Here is a 19,687-nt window from a genome sequence, read left to right on the forward strand (position 1 = left end):
GAGTGCAGCCCATCACTATCCGACACCTTTACTTGTAGAACGTGGCTCTCAGGAAAGTCACCATTCTCTTTGATCAGGTTAGCTGCTTCACCTGAAAGATAAGCACAAAAGAGCAACGCAAGCTTACAATTTCAGAAATTTCAGTCTAGTCAGATCTGTTCGGCATTTTTTTAAAGATAGAGTATGTCATATTTTTAGTAGTTTGTTTCCTGAATGTATGCTGTCCATTCACAATTGTTATCTTTATTTATGTTATATTTTACCACCACTATCGATTTCTAAGTGTTGTGACTTAAAAAATTACACTTTTGTACAAAAAAGAGTGAATCATCTCCGTGTCATTGTCCATCATTTTGAAACTTTATGTACCTGTATATGCTTATAAACTTGCTGTACTTTAGTCAGACCAATAAATAATAGTGTATTCCAATAAATATTCACAAAAATATCGAGATTTGTAATGCCTCTGCCCCTGGTAATAGTAGGCCCTACTAGAATGCCCTACTAGAATGCTACAATGCTCACAATATGTGTAAATGGGCAGCACACATTTTTTTAAACAAACCACAAAAATGACATACTCTACCTTTTAATGCTTTTGTCTCTAATGACTGAAAAAAAAACAGCCATACATTACCAGACATATTACCAGAAGCGGGCTCAAGTCTCCAGTGGCCATTGTCATTATTGAGAACTTCAAAGAGGAATGGTGGCCCATGGTGCTTCTCATCCTTGTCTATGGCAGTGATCAAGGTCTTCACAGGTCCATGTGACATGCACATTTCAATGTGGCTTTGTTCCAGAATGGGAGCATTGTCGTTTATGTCAATTAGGTAGATGATGAGGGTGGCTGTGGCTGTGTTTGCCTCAGTCAAAGGTGTGTTATCTGAAAGACAAATAACACAGGAATGCTGTGTATAATTCAAGTGCTATATTATATTCGCTGGGGGTATTATGCCGTACATTAGAGGTTGTCTTTGGCAGCATGTGGTACGGTGATTAGGGAGTTGGTCTTATAAGTGAATAACCTGACTCTCAGCAGATGTGCGTGTTTCCACTCAGCTTTGTGAGCTACACTCGGAGGAATTGCATTCATCTGTGGACAGCCAAGTTAGTGATTGGGCGGTTGCAGGGCTGGACTTGCCTGATTATCATGACTTTCACATCTCTTCGAGACTTTGTCTGACCAAGAGCATAACAACGAATATTCTTAAACGGCATGGTTGACCCATCTGTATAAAAGACCCACCTCCCTTGGTTTGCTACTGGTCGAGGGCAGAACAGGCTGAGCCAAAGTTTAAAACAAACATTTCTTAGTCCCAATAGAACGTCTCTGCTTGAACAACGTCACTGCCTTGAACACGCCTCTACCCAGGACGGTTGGAAATGCTCAAAGTTGATTAGTTCCCGACAAAGTGGGTGGAGTTTCCCGCTGTGGAGGGAACCTTAGCCGAATGCTCATGAACAAGCTCTTTTCCTGAGCAAGTGTAGCTGAGCCGAATGTGTTGCGCCACTGAGAGGGCGGAGCCTGGGTAGGGCTGGACTGGCATAAGAGCATTTTCCCGGTGGGCTGACACTCCTCAGGGGCCGATGCTGTTGTTTTTGTTTATTTGTTTGTTTGCTTTCTTAGACACCGGCCCTCAGTTTAGAAGTGGCGGCCCATTAGTCTATCTTTAATATAGACAGTGGACTGAGCTAATCGTTATATAGAGAATCAAGGTTCTGCGAGAGCTGCTGGTCTGTGCCAAAAGAAAATGCAAGGGCTGTTTTTTCGGTGCCAGTCCTTTCCTGGAAGGTTGCACGTTCAAATCCTGAACCAGTAGGAAGAATGTGGCTGTACCCTCATGCTTCAGCACAGCACCTTATGTCTGTAGGCTCGTCCCATATTGCTCCAGGCCCAAGGACAAGAAAAAAATAACGTCACTTTGAAGAAAACCTCAAGCTACCGTAAGTATACTGTACTATACAAGTAACGTTGAAAAACTTATTTTAAAGGGGGTGTCATCAAAAGATTGAACAGTAAAATGCATACCTCCACCTTGTGCTGCAATGCAAGGTATTTACCTTAAGTGTATCAAGAAGACCAAGTTCACATGAAACTTTTCTACACAGCAATTCAATTGATTGTATTAATAGGTGCATTCGAGATGTGTCAACGCATGAATGCGCATTTAGACAGCAATGCACCCTGGATGGAAAATGCTGCATGACGGTTAGATTTCCTGTCAAACTTCGAAATTTCGTCGACGTTGCGTTGACGAGGTGACATGTCACATGGTGTAAAATTATCGCGGGATGAATGCGGCTGCAGTCAGATCTTGCAACCTCTGCAGTTGCTTATCCCCTTCAACGCTCGTCGGCGGACTGCCTCCGAGGTCACGCGCCCATGAACTGGTTGGTCAACAACTCACTCACGTGTGTGTATGGGTCTTGTCTCACACCTCTACACAAGTTTGCACAGGTCCCCACTTCAGCTCCTCCTCGCTGCTTGTCCCCCCCACTCCTCACACGTGGTGTGTTAGTAGAGCAAACCGGTGCGAGCTCATCGTCTCGTTCATATTTGTGGCCGACTTTAAATGCGCTGTATTTAATAAACCACATCGTGACAACAAGTTCTCGCTGACGTCGGTTGCGCAACGCCGACGCTCGCAATGAAGTCGTATGCGCTTATTCACAGACAGGCTTTGGATGTAATTTTAGGGGCTATTTCTGAGCTCAGGACCCAGAAATCCTCACATAATGGGTGGACATTCGTGACAGCTCTTTGGTTGTGCATTTTGCTTTTAAATAAAAAAAAAATTCAGTGATTGCCTCACCAACTTCCACGGCGTAAATGGTGACAATGTAACGGTTGCTCCTCACATATGGAGATTCACGGTCCAAATGTTTTGCTGTTGTGATTTTTCCTGTCTTGGAATCTACTGATACCCAGCCTTCTGGGTCTTGTCCTTTACGGTACCTGTAGGCAGATTATTCTGGATCAGAAAAGAAGAAGACCCCACCCAAATACAAACAAACCAACATATGGACATATTTGGCCACAAATGTATATACCTGTACAGTAATGGCCTTTGTCTATTTTGGTCTTGGTGGTTGCTCATGACCTTGACAATGTTTGATAACCTTCAAACCCACCAAGACCACTGCCATGCAAATATCAGTTAATTGATTAACTAGAGCAGTGATTCCCAACCTTTTTTGTCTTGCGTACCCCCTAAGCCTTTTTGTCATACCACGAGTACCCCCTCACTCATGCTCTATATCCCAATGTGACTATGCTCCATACATTTTGTTATTTTCCCAAGTACCCCCTGCAGTGTGCTCGCGTACCCCTAGTGGTACACGTACCCCTGGTTGGGAAACACTGAACTAGAGTTATGTGATCCACTAATATAGGGCTGGAGAGGGAGGTTGAGGTGCGAGACATCTGTAACCTAATAGCCAGGGACATGGTGGTGGGATTTAGGGATTGCAAATTCAGTTCTCACCCTTACAAGAAGAATATGAGTGTCTCTACACTTTCATGCATGGCAGACCTGTCCTTGAGCAAGGCACCTACTGTATCCCCACATTCCTCAAAGAATTGTAACCTATACTCAGTATCTTTTCACTGTAACTTGCTGTGGGTGAAAGCGTCAGCTAAGTGCAATGTATGTAATGTAAAAGGGAAACTGTCTACGACTCACACCCTTTACACAGGCGTACCATAAGGTTCAGTGCTGGGACCCCTTCTATTTGTGATGTACACCTCCTCCCTGGGACGTGTCATTCAAACAGATTGGTTCTCCTACCACTGCTATGCTGATGACACCTAGATGAACCTGTCGTTCCATCCCGAGGACACCACTGTTTCGGCACGCATCTCTGCCTGCCTCACCGACTTGTCAACTTGGATGACGGACCACCACCTACAGCTGAACCTGTCCAAGACAGAGCTCCTGGTGACCCCAGCTAAAGAGTCACTCTGTCACAACATCAACCTCAAGATGGGCTCCACCATTGTGACTCCAAACAAAGTCGGCAGAAACCATCTGCCATCTGCTAGCTCTAGGTACTCCCAGTAAAGACTGTTCTCTGGTGTTGCTCCCAAGTGGTGGAATGGCCTCCCAGAGGCAGCAAGACTAAGCACATTTCTTGCAGCCTTCAAGAAGCAAGTAGTTAATGCTTGAGCTGCCCTAGCCCCAGGCCAGACTCTTGACATGGTGTGTGTGTGTGTGTGTGTGTGTGTGTGTGTGTGTGTGTGTGTGTGTGTGTGTGTGTGTGTGTGTGTGTGTGTGTGCGTGTGCGTGTGTGTGTGTACTCTACTTAAAAAAAACTTACCCCTCTTTGCATCTGCAATTGTTGTTCTGTATATTTCCTGTGCGATTTGTGATGTTGGCTATGATTATGTCCTCGTTTGAAAGTTGCTTTGGTTATAAAGCGTCTGCCAAATGTAATGTAATGTAAACAAGATTGACTTACGTTATAGGCTTATTTTCAGGGTCTTTTGCCGTGAGCTGTTCGAGGTAAGTGCCCACCGCGATGTTCTCCTCCACGCTCTTGTCTTTGCGTGGGGGATCGAACACAGGAGGCTCGTGATCATTCTCCACTATAACCACAACAGGAAGTTGGATGTTGGAATCAGCATGCGAGCACTGGTCTCGGCCCTTCTCACAGCAAAATAGTGGCTCCTCGTTTTCAACCGTGACAGACATGTGCATCCTTGACACCTCCTCGTAATCCAGCGGCTGAAAGAGATTTGGGTACACCCTTTATTTTACTCTTCCTCTTACATTAATTAGGTGCAGTAGTGACACAATGTAACAATGTATCTCATAGCATGTGGTATTATGTATTGAAATTGCATTGTGACTTAGGGTTACAGTAGGGATAGGTCAACATACATAATAGTGTGTGTGTGTGTGTGTGTGTGTGTGTGTGTGTGTGTGTGTGTGTGTGTGTGTGTGTGTGTGTGTGTGTGTGTGTGTGTGTGTGTGCGTGTGTGTGCGTGTGTGTGCGTGTGTGCGCGCGTGTGCGCGCGCGCGCGTGTGTGTGTGCGCGCGTGCATGCATGTGTGCGCGTGCATGCATGTGTGCGCGTGCATGCAATGCACCTTCATTTGCATGTAAAATTCGAACTTATGACAGGCTTACAAATGTAAAAAATGTCTTTCGTTCTAAAATCAAACAGATACCTTTTCAATTGTTATAATTCCTTCATTTGTCTTGGGGTCCGTCGAGATCTTGAAATATCCACCTGGGTCTCCGTGAAGGCTGAATCTGGCCCTCCAGGAAGGCGTACCTTGGATGTCTTCATCTGTGACTAATATTCTTCCCACTTCCATGCCATATTTATTTTCTTTCACTTTCTTTGGCGCCTGTTATAAAAAAAGAGCAGAACCACAGAATAATGTTGATGGGAATAACTGTATGGACAGTGTATTAAACAAACCCCAGAATCTGAAGAAGTCAACTTACAAATGGAGCAGCAAATTTTGGTGGGTGATTGTTTTGGTCGCGTGCATTGACTATTACTTTGCTTCTGCTTGAGAGTTTCACCATGTTTCCATGGTCCTTCGCTTCAACTATAATAGTATAGCTGCTGGACTCCTATTTGGTAAATGCAACAGAGAAATATTCTTAGAAAGTAGTGCATTACAATTAACATTATTAAATAAAAGGTTAGTAGAAAGTATTACACACCTGGTAATTCAAACATCCTTGGAATGTTATCATGCCATTCCTTTTATTGTTAAGGTGTTCTTTTGTCTGGATCAAAAATCGAACGTTTTCATTTTTTGGTGACACTGACACGATACTGAACGTGAAAGTGGAATTCTCTGTATTTGGTTCATCAGCATCTATTGCATCAACTTCCACCACAAGCCCTGTAAGTACGTCACAGATTATGAGAACAGTTTGTCTCTTGTCACAAGGTGAAGGTCACTTCACACAAAATCTCCACAATTTACATCTTAAAGCCTCTCCTAGGGGTGTGCAACTGCCAAGAATGCCTATGTCAATTTGTGGTAATTGTTGACCGATTTCAGCATTGCCTGTATACAATCTGCCATGTGTGAGCATTCAGTGGCAGCTAACAAAGTAATCCTCAGAGTCAAATGTTGTTGGAAATTCCATGTTTTATGCAGTACGCCTTACCTTGTGTTTGTGACTCATTCAAGGTGGCTGTGTATTCCTCTTTTGAGAACACTGGTGGATTATCATTAATGTCCAACACAATAATAAGAATTGCAAGTCTTGTATCAATCGTTCCATCCTCTGCAGCCTCATAAACAAGCTGAAATGATATACACAGCATTATGAAATACATCATTTGATTCATTTAAAATACTTTGTCTATTGTTTATTAATGTCACAAGTGGACTCAAAAGTGAACTGAAATCCTGAAAACTGTAGCTCACGGAAATGTTCTTGTATTTTCCATAGTCCAGTGGTCCAGTGATGTAAAGTTTTTGGTTTTCAATACGTAAAAGGCCAACAGGGTCCTCTGTGGCTCCTGGTCCCGTGATGGTCGATATCTTGTTTGGAGGAAGCTGTTTTCATGGATAAGCCCAGAATATGAAATTGAACAATTGGAAATAGACCTGTCTTAGTGCAACACACACACACACACTCACACACATATATATATATATATATATATATATATATATATATATATACAGTAGACTACTGTTGTGGCAATAACTAGGCTATTTGAATTTGATACCTTGTTTAGGTGGTGGTTGTGGTTTGCCCACTAAAGAAAATATCGACTAATTGTGTCTTTATTGGTGAGCAAACAAACAAAATCAGCAAGGGACCAAATACTTATTGCCAACACTGTACACTGTGGTGAGACAACACAAGGTTTTACCAGGTAATGTTGGTCTATAATACAAACTGTTGTAGATGCCTACATAGCACACAGTGTTCAAAGGAACCACATACAACAGGACCGTCCAAACACAGACAAGCACACAGTCACAGAACATAATGAAATAAGAAGAGGGGAATAGTGCACAACAGCCACATGCAAAATAGAGTTGGAGAATTGGTGTGACTCACTTCACGCAAAAGCATAGGGTAAGGTCCAGGGTTTCCTTCATACAGTTCATATTCATCTCTCAGCAGCCAAGACCTCTTTGGACGACTGAGACCCCTGGCCAAGCCAGTGTCTAGCAATTCCACAACCTGTCAGAGCACAACACACCAGTTCCAAATGACACAGATGTTAAATCACATTATTCTGAGAATAGACGGTGCATGTTATAATAGGAGCCTAATTTCAATCCAAGCAGTCATCATTTTCATTTATCCTTAAGTATTTGTAACATAAAACACATAGAAGTAATACATAGGCTATGCATTTATTTGCTTACCAGAATAGCAAAACATGCAAGCAGTGCATTCTCCATTCTCTCTGTAGACCAACAAGGACACCACGGCTGTCGTGAAAATTAAACGCAGAATAACATGAGAAAATATTTGAAGCAGTGTTTTATAGACATGTCAAAGGTGTGACCTAGTTGAATTGTATTCCATGGAAATGCTCTTCCTCCCAGCTATTGCGGGCAGACGTCAGTACATCAGAGTCAAATGGGTGTGTCTCTCAGACATATAATATAGATACAGATATTTCCCCACAATACCAGAGCCAATGGTTAAAAGTGATAGACTATATGTTTGCGAAGATTTTTGGTTAGTGCAAATTTTTAAGTGATAACCCAACTTGGTAACACTTAATTTTAGTGTTACATCTATTAGCACTAATACAGTACATACAATGTTAATGCCTGTATACGTAACTTGTAAGGCATGTACTAAGCAAAATCAAACATTTGTCTTGTTCATGCACAATTAGGGATTTATTATCAATATAACCCGCAAGGACCAGTAAGCCGATTTCTATTCATTAGTAAGTAAAATGCCAGAATACAATGTGTAAGCTCCTGACACACTGTATGAACAAACCCCGAACAGTGTGAGAACAGATGACAGGCCAACCTCATCGCTGTGGGTCACTGGCAAGGTGCTGTGGCAAACAGCTCCTAACAACTAGCCTGATTATCATCGACTTTCAAATCTCTTCGAAACTTGGTCTGACCAAGAGCATAACAATTGATGTTCCCCAAACAACATTGTTGACCCGCCACCCTTTGTTTGCTACTGGTTGATTGGTTCCTAACAAAGTGGGTGGAGTTCCCGATTTTTCGGGAGATCAGAAACAATATTTACATTGCTCTTGGCCTGACTAGAAGCAACGCTGGAGATGTTACGTCACTAGGAGGGCATGGCCTGGTTACCTAACAACTAGAAGATATCTGAAGTGGACACTGGTTCAATGAGAGAAAGCACTGGAATATCAGTGATACCTACAAATGATTTACTTATTGGCTGGGAGTTGGTTCCTGCTTTCATGACATTCTTAGCTGAGACTGAGCAATGCCTGACTTTAGAATTCTGACTTCCCCAGAAAACGACGCCTTCCTTCATCCTCAGGCTAGGGCAGGGTTAGCACAGCAGACATGGGAGTGTCAACATGCAGACCGCACTATGCATCAGGTTGCTGCTTCACCCTGTCTGGGCACATTCCAGGAACATGGCTGCCTTGCAGAACACTATTGTGCTGCACTGTTGAATTTACACAGCACCGGACTGATTAATTTTACAGTGTTAATTCAACACGCAAATAGTTGAACTAACACTACACCGAAGAGGACTGTATGCCCAGAATTGTGTAAAATGTACAGCCCACATGGGAAACTCCTGATGTCATTGTGAAACAGCACTGCACAGCTCACAGTGCAAACTGCACACAATGAAATTGCATTAATTCCTCTCCCATGCAAAGGGGCAGCTCCATGGTAGCAGTACAGTGGGACAGTTCATGGTCAGAGACAGAGAACCTGCAGACATGGAGGAGGATGGGGGAGAGCACTGGTTAACTACTCCCCCAACCAACATGGCAGGTCAGCAATTAAGATTATTAATCATGTATCTTCTGTACATCAATGTTGTGATGGCTTTACCATCACTGGGTTATGTGTGTGCTTTGACTGTCACACCAACGAGCATGGATCTTTCAATAGCAGTCAGACAATGTAGGATTGTGATCAAACTTTCGATGAAATTCAAACAATAGTCTACAATAGTACAATAAGGCCTAACCTGAATGTTGATAGCAAATCAGAATTGTGTACTCTTCAAGATGCAACATAAAGACAGACACATCAAGAAAATATAATTTTGCGCCATAAACAATTTTATTAACCACCAGATATTTTTAAACAGATCATCCTCGTTGAAACTTGTCTATGCATGCAAATCAGCAAACGTCTTGTTATATTTAAAAACAACAACAACAACAACAACAACAACAACCCTGAGTATTTACAAAAAAGTTACAGTATGCACAATCAAAGGCCTTTTTACCAGCATTTTCCCGAAAAGAACTCATGGCCATGGTAAACAGAAGAATTTAGAAGTCCTGTAATACAAAGATTACACAGCTGCACCAGTACATTACAGTAAGATGTGACATTCATTCAGTGATAACAAGTAAAGACCTTTCCTTCATCACATAAAAGATCAGTCAATAACTTTGGTTTCGAATGTCTGAAGTCTTCACTGCAGTGTGGGACCATGAGTCTATTAAATGAAGAGTACGTAAATGTGTACACATCCCACCTCACTGAGGCGGGATAAACTTTTTTTTTAAGCAGATGAATGCACTTCATAGTACAACGTGAGCAACATCTTTGACATGAGGTTTTTTACATTTGGTGTACTGTTTGTTCTTTCATCTTTGACGGTATCAAAATGGAATAAAATGTGCAAGATAAAATAAAAAAATAACAAGCACAATGCAATTGCAGTAGCCCATTTAGTAAAACCGAAAAGAGCACCGATTTCTCAGCTATTAGGCTGTACAGCAAAGTGGCAGCCTATAAATGTACAGTATACCTCCAGTTTTGTGTACAGGTTCTCCATTATTGGTGTGCGGCCATTTCAGCTGATTAAGTGAGGGTGATCAAGAGGGTTGAGTCCAGTCTGTTCAGATTGAGGAATGCAAGGGTTTCTTTGTTTACAAAATGTTGCTGGACCGCTAGTGTACCGCTAGTGGCTGGTATCCAGTGGCCTTGTAACCAGTGACTATAAGCCCTAATGCTGTTTAGAGAGCAAACAATTGAAGGGTTCAGATGCAAAACCCCCTAAGTGCCTTTTCAGAAAATAATCTTAATTCATTTTATTTAATACAAAGCTATCAAAATTGCATATTTTAAAATTGTATTTATGTAATATAACTATTTATATGTATTATCAAGTACATGAATGTAAACCAAACCAACAACTGGGTTCTCTAAAAATATAGAAGTGCAGGTCTTCAGAAATGGAGTTAGGGGTTTTTGCATCTGAACTCTTCAATTCCAGTCAAAAAAGAGGTCAAAAGTAAAAGTAATAGTAAATTCATGGTGTAAGTACAGTACACTAGCACATGCTTTTACACAGCTGTTACACCATTTACGACATTGTACCTAATGAGATAGACCATGTTATAACAGAAACACCTTAAAAACAAAACAAGAAGCCATCGTAAAATTGATCCAACCAGTGAAGTCAGCTAATCATCACACAACACGCCTACTGATTACTCAGTCCAGTTACCTGTGTTTTTTACATTTACTTTTACTTTTGACACCTCTGAACAATTCTGAGGTCCTGTGCATGACAATATATTCTCCTAAAGTGTGCTAGAAAGAGTATAGAGTCCATGCAAGCAGATACAACAGCCAGCTGACTAGAAAACAGATTCTGATGATACACTGTGCAGAGCACCAACGGGACTTCCAATGTTTAACACCTACCTAGCCGATCAGCATTTCTGTCTCCCTTAACTGCCTGCAGTTTTCTGTTCCAGGGAGTTGACATGTATTGTGTATGGTCACTTCCACGGTGCCCCCTAGTGTTTCAAGACAATATGGTTCTTATTTACCTGGTCCCCAGGGGGGATTGGCCAGGTATTACAATGTCTGTCTGTCTGTCTGTCATTGACACATATACATGCACGCATGCACGAACTCACACACGCATGCACAAACACACTCACATACACACGCACACGCACGCACACGCACACGCAAACACCCACACACGCACACATGCACATACACAGTCACCCGCAGCATTGCCTTAGGGGCCGGTCCAGGTTTCCAGTCCAGGTTGCCATTTCTGACAGCAGTCGTTTCACACAAAAACCATACACACTGTGTGCACTGCAGCAGTTCACGAGGTCTCCATGAGGTCTGGCCTGCACACGTTGGCCAACCTCCTGAACTTTGGGTCCAGATCCTGGAGCAGCAGGTCCGTGTCGTCCAGGTCCTGGCCGCCCGGCATGGAGATGGCGTCCAGCTCGGGTTCAGACGCCGGGTCCCCTTCCTCCGCGTACTCATGTGGATCGTAGTGGCCCAGCTCTTCCTGGAAATCCTCCAGCATGGCAAGCCTCTGCAGACAGACGCAGGGTGAAGAAGCGTGACAGAGTTGTAGTTGTGATGCTATTTTGCACAATGCTCTCTGACTATGAGTGGATGATGAAACTTGCACAGTCAATTCAAGGCAGGAATGTTGTCTAATGTACAAATGACTGGCTACTTTTCTTCCATCCAGCTAGACTCATCCCATCAATTACTGGCTGTCATCATCAAATGTTATTCAAATAAACCAATGTCATGAATTGGGATCATTCCATTTTAATAAAGCCACATCATAGCTGAATTCTGCACAACTTTATTAATATAACACAATTCCATTATGATAGAAGTTGTATTTGACGTGATGGTGAAGTCTACTCACTTACCTTGATGAGTTGATTACTTAATTCTTCTTGTCTCAGAAAGAAACCGTTTCTGTCTATCATAGTTCCCTGGTGAATAAGAGTACAGCAGTTTGGTAAAACATGCAGTGCATTATCAAAAACTATTAAAACTATTTACTACTAAATATTTTGTATGAAACTACAGCCAACACTTTTTTTTTTAATATAAATTAAGACAGAGAAATGCATTTTTACAACACTTTAAGGCGGGCTACAACATATACATAACAGCATTGTATTTATGTATTTATTAATTTATTTATTTTACCCATTGGGTCTTGATACGCTCAGCAGGCATGTTGGCCTACCTATTGCCTTGGCAATCAATCATTGGCAATTTTGAAACATACCTCTTCATATCTATACCTCCAACTTGACCTCCCAGCTTGGCTCATTGAACTCTGTAACAATAGAATTGTTTATTGTACTGTAAGTACTGTGTTCCACAAGGACTGTTCTAGGTCACAGTTCTACAAAAGGGCATATCATGAGTGTAATAAGGTTCAGAGTACTTATAAAGTTCAAGTAAGCAAGATACTGTATAACCTTCCATTATGTGTAGTGGTGGACAGAACATAAAAAACAAACTCTACAGGGGTCAAAATCAAAATAATTTTCTATTGACAACTTATATTTTTATATTACTCTACTTCGAAATGTCTGTATAATCTGTATACATTATCACAATTAAATTCCTCAGCCAGGACATACATTGATTTGTTCAACAAAGGGATCCTTACCTTGCTCAACATGAGCATGAAAGGGTTTTACACTTTTTACACTTGGGAGTTTGTGTGTGTGTAGCTGCACGTAGGAGCTTATTGTATGTAAATGTAAATGTAAATGTAATCTACGCCTCCATCCAGCAATAATGGACATAGTGGGCAAACTGCCAACAAATTACATAGAAGAAGAAAAGCTTGTTGCAATTTTTGATCACATGCTGCTTATCTGAATTTGCCATGCTATTTTGGGTATATCTCTTGAATACATGACATTGTTTTGAATAGGCCTACAAAAAAATGTTCAGTTGTTTTGTGAAAATGAAAATGAACGTAAGCTTACCTTCCATCTTTTACTCTCATAGAAGTTTTCTCTAGTTTCAAGTTGAGAAGTCCCTACATTCTGGGAAGTCTACAGACAAAATTATACAAAATCCACATGTCAGGTAAGGCAGACAAATGTATTTTAATTAGAGATGCACCGGATCCGGCAGGATAATATGGTTTTTCACAGGATCCGGGTCCGGCAGGATCTTAAGCAGTGGATCCGGTATCCGGCATGTTACCTAAAATCAGGGTCTGGTGCATCTCTAGACTAGGCTTTTCATTCAGTCTTTCACAACCCCAATCACTGCATGGAGTGAAAGCCCTTTGGAAGCGGCTGTTGCAGGCAGTGTGGCAATAAGCTAATGAGTCTAAAAAATAGTTTGAGCCAACGTAATAAAAAGGGCCCACGTGTGTGAGTAGACTATATGTTTCAACCCTTTTGTAGGATCCTTCGGCAGGATCTTAAGCAGTATATCCGGTATCCGGCAGGATCCCAAAAATCAGGATCCGGTGCATCTCTAATTTTAATTTAGTGAAATGTATCAATTAATATTTTTATTGTGATCTATGACATTAGATTTTTTTTGGTCTGCTCTATAAACAAAATAACACACACACACCGACAGGGGGGGGGGGGTGTAAAGGGGCTTTTAGTCCCGGGCCCTGGAATAGGGGGGCCCATAACTGGGCCTCCATGACGTTGGGATTAATTATGTTCACTTCAAAATGTGTTGATTTAGGGGAGAAAATGCTTTATTTGCATTCAAACAATGACTTATACATGTTTGCCTTCATTGCCCATTAAAAAAACGAACAATAACCCCTATCACCCCTATTCCAAAATGGTTTGGTCTTTCTAGAAAAAAAGACGACATCATTCGATAAGTGGTCAGTGCGCGAACCAATTAGTGAACGTGCACAAGTCAGGAGCGCTGAAAAGGAAAGAAAGGCGAAAAAGAGATGGAGAACCCAAAGCCTGAGGGGTTCTCTACATAAATATTTAATAAAAGACTCGGATGATGCAGCAGGTACCATTAAAAGCAGCTGTGCAGCCTATCCAGGTAAGACACGGGCAACTTTTTCCAGCCAGTCAAGTAGGCTAACACTGGCACAAGAGTCCGTGAGCAAGTCATAGGCCTACGGAGATCAATATCAGAGGGGGACAGAGAGAGAGTTGAATAATTTGATTAGGCCTACCACAACGGCTTATCTTTACACTGTGTTTCATACGCCTATATTGAATCTGTGAATATGCGCATTACTCCGCGAATATGCCTATCCAAACTGAAAGGTTTCAGGCCGGCACGCGCGCACGGATGAACACAATAGCAACTTTTTAAACAGCGCTATTGCTAAATCTCCGCTTAGCACAGATGCTAACAAATTATCAACCTGTTAACTTCGTGAGGAGAAATACAGTGTAGATTCGTTGTGCATAGTTTTCTGTAAATTGACATGTTCCTGTGTTACTCCTGCTGTGGGGAGACGTTGACGAGGGAGCACAGCAGCACACTCTGCCTGTGTGTGTTTCTGTTCACTTGCTCACTGTCATCACACGTCACTTGAAGTCAGTTTAGCAAACGGTGACTCCTTCTCAGTCAGAGTTTTGATGTGCAAGCCTTCAAATTGCCAACTTACACTTAGGCTACACTTGTGTTATTAATAGGAATGAGAATCCTATCTATTTTGTTTCTTTATAAAATAAATGTAGGCTAGACTGCATGGATAGAACAATGTTATGTTTTCAAAATGGTAAAATGGTTTAAATGATGGAATTGCATGCATCATTGTGAAGCTTTGGTACCAATGACTTTTTTTTAAATGAGTAATTTCATAAATAGGCTAGTGATGATACTCATGTGAGAGTCTGTGGTGGTGTATTTTCAGGCCATAAGTGTAGTCGGCCCTACTGAGGTCTCCGGTGATTGGGGTAATTTGTTGGTGTGGGTTTTTTTTTTTTTTAAGGGGGGGTGCTAGGGGGGCCCATTCAGAAAATGTTGTCCCGGGCCCAGCCAAAGCTGTCAGCGGCCCTGCACACACACACACACACACACACACACACACACACACACACACACACACACACACACACACACACACACACACACACACACACACACACACACACACACACACACACACAGCATCTTGAACTTACCTCCCATTTCTCCCCTAGAACTACACCACCACTTTCAAAGAATGCTCCATTACCAGCCTGTCCATTCCCAAAGTCTGGCACGTCCTGTTTTGTCAGAGAATAATATCCACAAATTAATGCATCATGTTTTACGACAATTTCTAAATTCAATTTCTTGAATTTAATTTCAATTTCACAATTTCAAAAAATGGACTTTGTCAGTGTACAATGTGCTGATGTGCTTTCTTGTTAGAAGTTTGAAATCTTAAGTTGGTAAACTACACTGTCGTCTTACCTTCCCGATGGGTAGAGTAGGATTTGTGCTTTTCTTGTTAATATTTTCAGCTTTTGTGATCATCTCCACTCCACCTGATAAAGGCATCTGAAATACATATATACACACATTATTCCTTACTGAGGGTGATGAGCAGGGTGAAATGTCTCCAGTAAGGGAGGCTGGGGGGAATTTTGCCCCTTTTAAGATCTCCGCTTCAATTTTTTACCTCGGTGTAATACAACTCGATTAATGTTGCTAAAAATCTGGAACACTCCCCACTCCCCCTTTTTGTCTGACAAATCACAATTTGCTGATAAGGCAATGCTTAGTGCAACAGTAGCCCTAGGCTACTGTACCTTACAAGAAAAGAAATGAACATTGTGACTTAAGAACCTTAGCGCACAGCCTCCGTTGTAACCTTATTTTCACAAAAATGGTTATGAACAAGCCCAACTGAGGTGTTCCTGCGCTGTCCGCCACCGGGGGCTTGAACCCTCCACCTCCTAGTCAATGCTCTTGTTTGGACATGGGAGGCACAGCACGATACCTCTGAGTTAAAGAACCAGTATGATAGCTCAACGCTACAGAGACTGTACGAGGTTTTGGGAGAGAGGTTTACTAGCATTCCACGCCACACCCTGCTAATTGGCCTCCATTACACAAGTCTTAATCTGTTTCTTAAGACTCTCTACATTGTCATCATAGTAATGTTGTTATTATGTAGTTGAAGTGTTTTCGGCGAAAAGTGAATAGGCCTGTCAGCAGGCCCATCCTACAGTAAGAGGCTACAAGTTTGGGAGAATTCATTAGTATTATGCACCTTTATTATTTCTTTTCAGTTTTTGCACATATTGTTTGTCATTTTGCTACTGTACCTTGCAGTCAGTTCCTGGCTTCTCAATGTTGGAGTGCAACAGATGCCATTGGGGACCGTCGTCTGCTGGGATGAAGAGTTTTTCATTCTTGCAGGTGAGTAAGCATGCCAGCAACAACAATGCTGTAAAAAAAGAAACACACACACACACACACACACACACACACACACACACACACACACACACACACACACACACACACACACACCAAAAGTGAGAGCCATGCTTATTTTTCTGACGGAAAGATACAGACCTGGAACCGTCAAAGTGAACCGAGAACACATCACGGTGGCTGTTGTATTAGTATCGTCAACCAGAGGTGTCGAAAGTTAAAGTAAAAATAAAAAATAAATACACAACATAGGAACTTAGGAGTAAAAAGTAGACATGTGTACTTGACTTGTGATCAGCTGACTTTGCGCTGGTTGAGTCAAGTTTGTGGTGGGAGCCCAGAATGGGGTTCTCAGTACATGGCATGTATTGGGTGGAGGAGTAGATGGGTTGAAAGTAGGGACTGATTTTCGTGGTGTGCCATTGTGAGTTGTGTGATCATAGGGAATCACTTTCACACTTTTTTGAGGTTACTGTACCTAGCAAGAGCAGCAGGGCGAGTAAAATGATGCCAATGCCACTTGCACCCAGACTCGTTGACCTCCTCTGCAGTAGGCACCCCGGAGAGTCTGTGCAGTCGCATACGGTGATGGAGAGATTTTGCAGGGAGTGGTGACCTTGGGAGTCGGAGATCTTCAAGGTCACCGTGTGGTGACCTGCATAAACGGAGTTGTCCTTCACCAGATCTACTGTTGTGCCTGTTGAGAATTGATGAGAGAATAGGGCACCGTGTTAAAAGAATTGAACATTTGACATACAGTATAGCTTATTCACTTACAGCAGTGGTTAGGGGACGTCAAAGGCTAACACAAAAGAGGTTTCTGTATGTGAAATTGCAATGACAAACATGTAACCTCTTTGGAAACCTCTGCGTTACGGCTGTCTCATATAATATAGTAGCCCCATAATGCACGCCACCCTACCAGTGGAACGCTATAAGTAAGGGTTAACGTTCGGCGAGAAGGTCGCTACCGTGGAATAGCAGCACGACAGAGAGAATCTTTAGACCCCGACGCGGAGCGGAGGGGTCTTGTTCTCTCTGAAGTGCTGCTATTCCACAAAGCGACCGACTCGCCGAAAGTTAACCCGCTTATTATATGGATATACTTAAATGATTCACACATGGCGGGGACATTTCTTTAGGCCTATTTAATGTTAAGATTGTTGCTGCGCAAAACAAAACAGTGCCGTTGTGGAACACCGCTAGGCAACAGCTAGGTAGCCAGGACAACAGGTGTTGTCTATCACAGCAGCTGATTAGAGTCTTGTTGAAAAGTCGCTTTAGCAGTGAAAAGTCTTGTTACCATTGACAGCGGTCTGTTATAGACCAACCCGTCCGTTATCGAAAAATAACAGACGTGCGAACGTTGGGGAGCCCCGTTGAAATGAATGGAGCATTCGACCGATGACGTCACAACCATATAATAATAGTCATTTAAAAGTTAACTACCATAGTAATGCACTTCTATGACATAACACAGGACTTAAAGTAATGCACTATGACTTGGTCATTGCCATTCTGGCTACAGCAAAATTATATGGCCATATCTTAATGGGTTAACATAATAACTTGATATTATATCACGTATTACAAATAACATAACATATTAACACAGTCACTTCTTTGAATAATGCAAACTTATACCATAAGTAGGGTCAATCTTCCATTTTCCTTTCTCGTCTCCAACAACGTCAAAGTGGAAGGGGTCGCTGTAGGGATGGAGGTCCAGATCTTGTGCAGAGATGCTGGTTGAGGTGGACTCATCTGACAGGCACACGGCCAGGTCCGTCTTATCCAAAACAGGCACGTTGTCATTTTGGTCAATCAGGAAAATGTTGAGCGTTCCAGTACCAGTCATTGGAGGTGTTCCTGTCAAGCACAGAGACATTGAGAATAGATTATATTATGGCCCTGTCGTGACCAACCAGTAGGGCACTCGCCCACCTACCATGCGGCCGACCTGGGTTCGATTCCCGGCCCGGGTCATTGCGCGACCCTTCCCTGTCTCTCTCCCCATTCGCTTCCTGTCCACCTCTCATACTATCCTGTCACCGAAAAAGTTGTGAAAGACCAAAAAATGTCTTTAGAAAAATTACAATTACATGTAACTGGTGTTCTTATGCAGGACAATGGTTTTACGGTTTGCTGTATAGATCATAATGTGCACCGTTACACCTGTGGAGGACTGTACTAGTCGTTCAAAGTCTTTACTACCATAGCACTGCACTACTACGGCATTACAAAGAGTCTAGTAAGTATTTGCATTACAACTAAGTCATTGCCATTACAGTAACAGCAATAAACAGGGGTCTTGTCTTCAAGGACCAGTTCAGTCAATTTCAACATGCAGTTGTAATGCTCACACTACCCTGGACTTGTTAGTACCTGAGGTTTTTTTTCTTCTTCTTCAGCCTTTTCCGAGATCTTGGTCATTGTAATGGGGGCAGCGCTTTGTTTACATTTAAAAAAAAAAAAACATTTTTATTTATTCCCAAAAACATCTGAAAGGTTATACAACATCAGCAGACAACTAGCAAATAGCGGTACCTTTTGGGAAAATATTTTGAGTAGGCCTATGTTAATTAAAAAAAAAAACGTAAACAAACGCTGCCCCCTTTAGAATAGCTCATATCTCGGAAAGGGCTTAGCCGAAAAATGTGGCATCACCGGGTACTGACAAGTCAAGGGTAGCCTGAGCAATACAACAGCATATTGAAATTGACTGAACTGGTCCTTGAAAAGATGAATTAGGAGTGGCACATACAATTGCTTACCATGGTCTACTGCCTTTATCAGCACGGTATATATACTGTTGTTGACATATTTTGACTCTCTGTCCAAGATTTGTTTTGACTTGACTTCGCCTGTCGTGGAATTCACAGTAACCCAATCAGCTGGGTCATCTCCAACCTCAAAGCTATGAAAGAAAGAAAGAAAGAAAGAAAGAAAGAAAGAAAGAAAGAAAGGAAAAAAAGAGATTGCGATTGAGAGGTCATCACTTCCTAAACTTGTTTGAGTTGATGAGTCATGTCCATGAGTTAACAGATACCTGAAGCATGGCTGGAAGTCATTCTAGTTCTTCCCATTATCTTCTGACCTCATGGCCATCACGATAATCAAAGTTTTTATTCAATATTTTGATCGCCATGTTGAATAACAGAGAAGCCCCCAAATAGTTGCTCTGTACTGTCTGGGAAAACTTGTTTTTTTTCCCTCCATGAAGGCAACACTGAGGCAAGATGCTAGGATCTGAAGGAAAGGACTGAAGGAGCTAGGATGACTAGAAGCCCAGGTGAATGAACATTTCACAACCACTGCAGTGTTCAGTTAGTGTAAAATATTCTTGCATGTTGACCTGTACCTGGCCTGCACCTATGGACTGAC

The 19,687-nt window shown here is 42.1% G+C and overlaps 2 protein-coding genes across 3 annotated transcripts in view; both read right to left on the reverse strand.

Annotated features, from left to right (window-relative positions):
- Nucleotides 1-509: 509 nt before the first annotated feature.
- Nucleotides 510-7,437, reverse strand: LOC134457170 (cadherin-like protein 26). 2 transcript variants are annotated; one of them, XM_063209018.1, is made up of 10 exons: nucleotides 7,361-7,437; nucleotides 7,047-7,172; nucleotides 6,401-6,532; nucleotides 6,138-6,276; nucleotides 5,682-5,866; nucleotides 5,457-5,588; nucleotides 5,174-5,356; nucleotides 4,462-4,727; nucleotides 2,817-2,959; nucleotides 510-886 (listed from the first exon to the last, which is right to left on the reverse strand). In XM_063209018.1, exons 1-10 carry the CDS (start codon nucleotides 7,394-7,396, stop codon nucleotides 522-524), a joined length of 1,707 nt encoding a protein of 568 aa, XP_063065088.1. In that variant the 5' UTR covers nucleotides 7,397-7,437; the 3' UTR covers nucleotides 510-521. The 2 variants fall into 2 exon arrangements, with proteins under 2 accessions (XP_063065088.1, XP_063065089.1); XM_063209019.1 differs by lacking the exon at nucleotides 5,457-5,588.
- A 1,800-nt stretch (nucleotides 7,438-9,237) lies between these two features.
- The window catches only part of LOC134457470 (cadherin-like protein 26), a 30,492-nt gene continuing 20,042 nt past the window's right edge, over nucleotides 9,238-19,687 (reverse strand). The window contains exons 9-18 of the mRNA XM_063209478.1: nucleotides 19,078-19,220; nucleotides 17,921-18,172; nucleotides 16,782-17,000; nucleotides 16,192-16,313; nucleotides 15,335-15,421; nucleotides 15,061-15,144; nucleotides 12,919-12,987; nucleotides 12,204-12,254; nucleotides 11,836-11,901; nucleotides 9,238-11,483 (exon numbers count right to left, since the gene is read on the reverse strand). Of these exons, the coding sequence (XP_063065548.1) occupies nucleotides 11,265-11,483; nucleotides 11,836-11,901; nucleotides 12,204-12,254; nucleotides 12,919-12,987; nucleotides 15,061-15,144; nucleotides 15,335-15,421; nucleotides 16,192-16,313; nucleotides 16,782-17,000; nucleotides 17,921-18,172; nucleotides 19,078-19,220 (1,312 nt within the window). The 3' untranslated portion in view covers nucleotides 9,238-11,264. The remainder of the gene's footprint in view (nucleotides 11,484-11,835; nucleotides 11,902-12,203; nucleotides 12,255-12,918; nucleotides 12,988-15,060; nucleotides 15,145-15,334; nucleotides 15,422-16,191; nucleotides 16,314-16,781; nucleotides 17,001-17,920; nucleotides 18,173-19,077; nucleotides 19,221-19,687) is intronic.

Source organism: Engraulis encrasicolus, chromosome 10 (genome assembly GCF_034702125.1).
Source record: "Engraulis encrasicolus isolate BLACKSEA-1 chromosome 10, IST_EnEncr_1.0, whole genome shotgun sequence".
NCBI classification, from domain to species: Eukaryota; Metazoa; Chordata; class Actinopteri; order Clupeiformes; family Engraulidae; genus Engraulis; species Engraulis encrasicolus.